The sequence below is a fragment of the Priapulus caudatus genome, unplaced genomic scaffold (genome assembly GCF_000485595.1).
Source record: "Priapulus caudatus unplaced genomic scaffold, Priapulus_caudatus-5.0.1 Scaffold3621, whole genome shotgun sequence".
Taxonomy (NCBI): Eukaryota; Metazoa; Priapulida; class Priapulimorpha; order Priapulimorphida; family Priapulidae; genus Priapulus; species Priapulus caudatus.
In genome coordinates, this window is record NW_014580682.1 from 18,139 (window position 1) to 25,062 (window position 6,924).

The following is a 6,924-nucleotide window of genomic DNA, read 5'->3' on the forward strand; positions in this document are numbered from 1 at the left end:
AAGGGAGGGAGGGGAAGACCAGCAGGTGATAAGGGAGGGAGGGGGAGACCAGCAGGTGATAAGGGAGGGAGGGGGAGACCAGCAGGTGATAAGGGAGGGAGGGGGAGACCAGCAGAGCGAGGTCCCTCCTGCCATCGCTATATATTTTCGTAAGGGTTTCCGTACACGTTTCTATTATATAGTCGCTCTCACCGCGTCGCGTCTCGTCGCGGGAAGAAATGATCGTTTTGACGTAGATTATCAATATTTGCAGAAAACTACGTCCCGCAACGGGTCAGCGAAAGTTCACTACCAACTGATTGCTAGTTGCAGCATGTAGACAAGAGAGCATGCAAGCTCTTAGATGTTATTAGCTGTCGATGGAGACTATATCACACTGCCATCGCGATTCATCCATCATACCCGTCTAAAAACCCAGGTTTAAATTCGACAGCTACAGTTACTAATATCACAGCGACATATCAAGACGATGACGTCACGTCACGGCGACGACAGTAAGTGTAAAGCGAACTCAACTGTCTGCGTCGGCGAACACAACATTCGGACTTTTCCCGCCCAATTCCAACGTCACACGTTTTAGGTTCGATTCGCCTGAAGCCTTCTGAATTATCGACCCCACCTGTGGATGCATAAAATCTGATATTATATATAGGGTGTTACAATTATATTATACATTACATATTGTCTCATAGCAACAAGATGGTGATAGCTGAGATATATGTTTCTGCTACACTTATTATATATTATTTTGAGTAATCTGCATATTTAGTCTCTCAGTATAAAATGAATTAAAGCTGCATAAGTATACACTAATGCTAACGCTATTAATAACACATAATAATGTTTACAATATAATAATAATAATAATAATAATAGTAACAATAATAATGTTAATAACAATATTGTTAATAATATATTAATAATATAATGTTATATGTCATGTTATTATGTTCGCAAACGCACTTGCCTCAGTCGAGCCAGTAAATGCAACCTTATCTACGTCCATGTGTGCCGCCAGGGCGGCGCCAGCTGTCGGACCGTCACCAGGAACGACGTTAATGACGCCTGGAGGGAAACCAGCCTACACGAACAGACGAGAAACCCCGCTAGAATGAAACACATGGCTATACATATACATGATCTGTCGTGCTATCTAACCTCCCTCTCCACGCAAGCTCTATGTGTCGCGCGTGTTCCAGAACTGCATTACTCCGTTACAACTCGAGTTATGCAGCGACTCACTGCACCGCTATAAGGACAGTCATTAGCGCTCGTTAGATGCACAGCGGTTTCACTGTGCAAAGCACTCAACATCATACTCTCTAACGATTCCCGCGTGCTGCGCGTGACGTCACACTGACACGCGCCGCCGGTGACGTCACGTGTACGTCACAGGGGTTGTTATCGAGCGAATTATGCATTACACTTCGGCTGTTGACTCACTTTCACTCCCTCTCTCCTTTCTCTCTCTCTCTTTCGCTCTCTCTCTCTCTCTCTCTTCTCTCTCTCTTATCTATCTTATCTATCCTATCCTATCTAATCTTATAGTTCGATTATTAATCCTATTTATCTTGATCTAGTGCTATCTATCTATCTATCGTATCTACTCTATCTATCTATCTAATCTATCCTATCTATCTAGTCATATCTATCTATCTATCTTACTGACTCTATCTATTATCTATCGCTATCTTATCTATCTATGCTAACTCCTAGTTAGTTTATCTATCTATCTACTCTATCTACTCTATCTATCTATTATTTATCTAGTCTTTTTTTCTTGTATCTATGCCGATCCTAGTCATTTATCTATCTGATCCGTTAGTCGTATCTATCGATCGTATCGCTGATCTATTATCGATCTATCTATCGTTCTCGATGCGATCTAATCTGAGTACTATGCTAGTCGTATCTAGTCTGATTATTCTATCGTATATATCTTTGATCTATTATCTAGTCGGGGTATCTATATATCTTGATTCTTCGAGTTATTATCTATCTGGGTCTTAGTGTATGTATCTGTCGGTATGTGGTCTATCTATCATCCTATCTATCTATCTATCTATCTATCTGTGCTATCTGATCTATGCCTATTAGTCTCATTCTATCTATCTATCGTATCAGTATCTATTTTATGCTATCTATTTGCTCTATCGTGTCTATTATCGTATTATCCACGTGCTNCTTTCTCTCTCTGTTTCGTTCTTGCCTATATTCTAAGCTTCTCTATTCGTATTTCAAACACAAGACTGAACCAAGAGCGTAATATAAGTAACTTAGTTTCAACTTGAGCGCTATGATTGCGCGTTTACCCCATACGTGCGGCATTAACAAAATAATTAATTCTAAGGTTTTAACACTTGGGTAGACTACATGCGGCTACAGCTAGGTCACAAAAAGCGAACTCTGTGATTTGCTAAAATAAACAGCGCTATCTGGTGTCAGCTAGAATAAAAAAACGCCCTCTACCGTCAGCTAAGATAAACAGTGCCATCTGGCGTCAGATATAATAAACAGCCCTCTCTGTTGTCAGCTAAGTTAGACAGCGACCCCTGCCGTCAGCTAAGTTAGACAGCGACCCCTGCCGTCAGCTAAGTTAGACAGCGACCCCTGCCGTCAGCTAAGTTAGACAGCGACCTCTGCCGTGAGTTGCGCCACGTGTAGAGCGGTGAGGGGGGTCTGCTCGGCAGGCTTCATGACGATGGTGTTTCCCGCAGCGAGGGCGGGCCCCAGCTTCCAGGACTGCATGAGCAGCGGGAAGTTCCACGGAATGATCTGTCCACAGACTCCGACGGGCTCGTGGCGGGTGAAACAAAGGAAGTCTCCTTCTGTACGGGACAAGAAACGGGAAGCAGCTAGTGATGATGATGATGATGATGATGATGATGACGATGATGATGATGATGATGATGATGATGATGATGACGATGATGATGATGATGATGATGATGACGATGATGATGATGATGATGATGATGATAATGATGATGATGATGATGATGATGATGATGATGATGATGATGATGATGATGATAATGGTGATGATGATGATGATGATGATGGTGATGATGATGATGATGATGATGGTGATGATGATGATGATGATGTCACCTCTCTCTCTCTCTCTGCTCTCTCCTCTCTCTCTCTTCTCTTTGCCTCTGTGGGCTTTCTTTTCTGCTCTCTCGCTGCTCTCTTTTCTCTCTTTCCCCGCCTCTCTCTTATCTTTATCTTGGTATATCTCTCTCGTCTCTCTCTCTCTCTCTGCTGTCTCTTCTCCGCTCTTCTCTCTTTACTCCTCTCTCTGTCTTTCTTTACTCTCTCTCTCATCTCTCTCTGCATAATTCTCTGCTTCCTCTCTCTATTCTTTATCTTTGATCTCTTCCTCTTCTCTCTCGTCTCTCCTCTCTCTCTCCTCGCTTATCTTCTCTGTCTTTCTTCTTCTCTCTCACTTTCTCGCGCTTCTCGCTCTCTCTCTCCTCTCTCTCTCTCTTTTCTCTCCCGTCACTCTCTGTGTGCTTCTTCTCTCGTCTCACTTTCTCTGTTTTTCTTTTCCCCCTCTCTCTCTCTCTCTCGATCTCGTCCGTGCGTGGGCTGGCGTGGGCTGGTCTTTTTCTCTCTGGGGGCGTGGGGGGTGCGGGGGGTCCGTGGGGCGTCGTGGCGTGAGTGCGGGTGGTGGGGGTGATGGCGGTCGGTGGCGGGGTCGTGGCGGGTGGGCGGGTGGGTCGGCGGGGGTGCGTGGGCCGGGGGCGGGGTGGGGCCGGGCTGGATCTCGTGCGGGTGTGGCGGGCGGCTGGCGGTATCTGCTGGCTCGGTCGTCGGTGGCGGGGGTGGGGGCCGGGTGGCGTCTCTCTGCTGCGTGCGTGGCTTGGCGGTGTGGTGTGTGGTGGGTGCGCGGTGGTGCGGTGCGGGGTGGTCTTTAGGCTGCGTGCTGCTCTGCTGCTCGGCCGTGGGGGGGCGGGGCGGGCGGGCGGCGGGGCTGGGGGATCTGCGTATCGGCGTGGGAAAGGTGCGTCGTGTCTGTCGGTCTGGCGCTGGCGCTAGGAGGGCGGCGGCGTGCAGCAATGGACGGCCTCGCGCGCGGGGACGGTGATAACCCTGGCGGGAGGCGGGGCGGTTGGGCGAGCGAGGGAAGTTAGAAGTGAGTGATCTCGCCGTGCCGGCGGAGGTGAGGGGGGGGGGGGGTATTACCGAGGATGGCTGATAAGGAACCATGGGCAAGGTCATACCATCGGTAAGTGTCACACCGCAGCCAGGTATAGGCTGCTTCTCTCTCTTCTCTCATTCTCTCTCGCTCCTCTCCTCTCTCTCTCGTTCTCTTCTCTCTCTTCCCTCTCTTTCTCTCTCTCTCTCTCTCTCTCTTCTCTCTCTTTCTGCCCTCTCTCTCTCTCTCTCTCTTTCATCCCTCTTCTCTCTCTCTCTCTTTTCTTCGTCTCTCTCGTCTCTCACACACTCTCTCTCTCTCTCTCGCTCTCTCTCGTCTGCTTCTCTCTCCTCTCTCTCTTGCTCTCTCTCTCCGCGATCTCTTTGCTCCCCTGCTCTGCTGCGTGCCTCTCTTTCGCGTCTCTCTCTCTCAACTCTGCTCTTCTCTGCCTCGTCTCTCTCCCTCTCTCTCTCTCTCTCTCTCGGTTTCTCTCGTCTCTCTCACACAGCCTCTCTCTTCTCTCTCGGCTCGTGCTCTGGCGTCTTGCTTGTCACACTCGTCTCGGTGCTGCTCTCTTTCTCTCTCTCTCTCTCTCACGACTCTCTCTTCTGCTTCTCGCTCTCTCTCCTCTTGGCTCGTCTTCTCTCTGTCTCTGTGGCTTGTTATTGTGGCGCGGCGCGTCTATCCGGCTTATATAATAAGTATGATATGAGTATAGTATATACGTAGGTATGAGTATGATCCAGCAGTAGCATATATATGTATGATATGTTAGGTTAGTGGCAGTCTGTGTAGGATAGCACAGCGTGGCGTCATCATTCATGGCATCATTCATCATTTGCGTCATCGATATCATTCATCAGTCATCAGTCATCAGTCATCATGTCATGGCTCGATCAGTCGGTCATCATCATTCATCACTAGCTGCTTCCCGTTTCTGATCCCGTTACAGAAGGAGACTTTCTTTGTTTCACCCGCCACGAAGGCCCGTCGGAAATGTTGCGACAGGATCAGTTCCGTGGGAATCCCACTGCTCACTGCAGTCTGGGAAGCTGGGGTGCGCGGCCCTGCGCTGCGGGCAACACGATCGTTCATGAAGGCCTGCCGAGCAGCGCCCCTCACCGCCTACACGGGCGCAACTCACGGCAGACGGTCGCTGTCTAACTGTATCTGACGGCAGGGGTCGCGTTGGTCTAACTAGGATGACAAGCAGGGGTCGCTGGTCTAACTTAGCTTGACGGCAGGGGTTCGCATGTCTAACTTCGAGCTGACGGCGAGGGGTCGCTGTCTACGTTAGGCTGACGGCAAGGGGTCGCTGTCTAGCTTTAGCTGGACGGCAGGGTCGCTGTGCTACTTAGCCTGACAACAGAGAGGGGCTGTTTATTTTATCTGACGCCAGATGGCGATGTTTATCTTTAAGGCTGACGGTAGAGGGCGTGTTTTTATTCTAGCTGGACAACCAGGATAGCGGCTGTTTATTTAAGCAAAATCACAGAGTTCGCTTTTGTGACCTGAGCTGTAGCCGGGCGATTAGTACTATCCCAAGCTGTTAAAACCTTAGAATTAATTATTTTGTTAAGGCCGCACGTATGCGGGGTAAACGCGCAGATCATAGCGCTCAAGTTGAAACTAAGTTACTTATATTACGCTCTTAGCGTTCGAGTCTGGTGTTTGAAATCACGAATAGAGGCTTAGAATGATAGGCCAAAGAAGCGAGAACAGGAGAGAAGAGAGGAGAATGAGAAGAGAGAGGATAGGAGAGAATTAGAGGATTAAAGTACTATATATATATATATATACTTATAGAGAGAGAGAGAGAGAGAGAGTGACGAGAGAGGAGAGGAGAGAGAGAGAGATGAGAGAGAGAAAGGAGAGAGGAGAGAGGTGGATTAGATAGAGGTAGTAGACAGGATTAGATAAATGAGTTAGATAATAGAGTCTCACGTGATAGGATGGTATAGATAGATAGATAGATAGATAGATAGATAGATAGTAGATAGATAGATAGATAGATAGGATAGGGATAGGATTGAGATAGTAGATAGATAGATAGGACAGACAGATAGGATAGAATAGGATAGATAGATACGATAGATAGTATATAGGAGTGATAGATAGATAGGATAGATAGATAGATAGATTAGATAGATAGATAGATAGAGTAGATGAATAGATAGGATAAATGGATAGATAAATAGATAGATAGATAAATAGGATAGATAGTAGATAGATAGATAGAGGTTAGTAGATCAGATAGATAGATAGGATAGAGTAGATAGTAGATAGATGTAGATAGATAGAATAGAGTAGATGGAATAGTGATAGAGAGAGAGAAAGAGAGAGGAGAGAGAGCGAAAAGAGAGAGAGAGAAAGGACGAGAGGAAGTGAAAGTGAGTCAAACAGCCGAAGTTAATGCATAAGTTGGCTCGATAACAACCCTGTGACGTACACGTGGACGTCAACCGGCGGACGCGTGTCAGTGTGTGAGCGTCACGCCGCAGCACGCGAATCGGGTTAGAGAGTACTGATGTTGAGTGCTTCTGCCACAAAGTTTGAACCGGCTGTGCATCTAACGAAGCGCTAATGACTGTTCCTTAGCGGTCTTGCAGTTGAGTCGCTGCATGAACTCGAGTTGTAACGGAGTAATGAGTCTTGAAGACACGCGCGAGCACATGGAGCGTTGCGTGGAGAGGGAGGTTTAGTAGCACGAACAATCAGTGTATATGCTTAGCCATGTGTTTCATGTCTAGCGGGGTGTTCTCGTCTGTTCGTGATAGGCTGGT

General features: G+C 47.3%; 1 protein-coding gene across 1 annotated transcript in view; it reads right to left on the reverse strand.

Moving 5' to 3' along the window:
* The window catches only part of LOC106819529 (aldehyde dehydrogenase, mitochondrial-like), a 13,662-nt gene that overhangs the window by 5,583 nt on the left and 1,155 nt on the right, over positions 1-6,924 (reverse strand). The window contains exons 3-6 of the mRNA XM_014824146.1: positions 6,716-6,792; positions 2,638-2,828; positions 968-1,081; positions 517-619 (exon numbers count right to left, since the gene is read on the reverse strand). Of these exons, the coding sequence (XP_014679632.1) occupies positions 517-619; positions 968-1,081; positions 2,638-2,828; positions 6,716-6,792 (485 nt within the window). The remainder of the gene's footprint in view (positions 1-516; positions 620-967; positions 1,082-2,637; positions 2,829-6,715; positions 6,793-6,924) is intronic.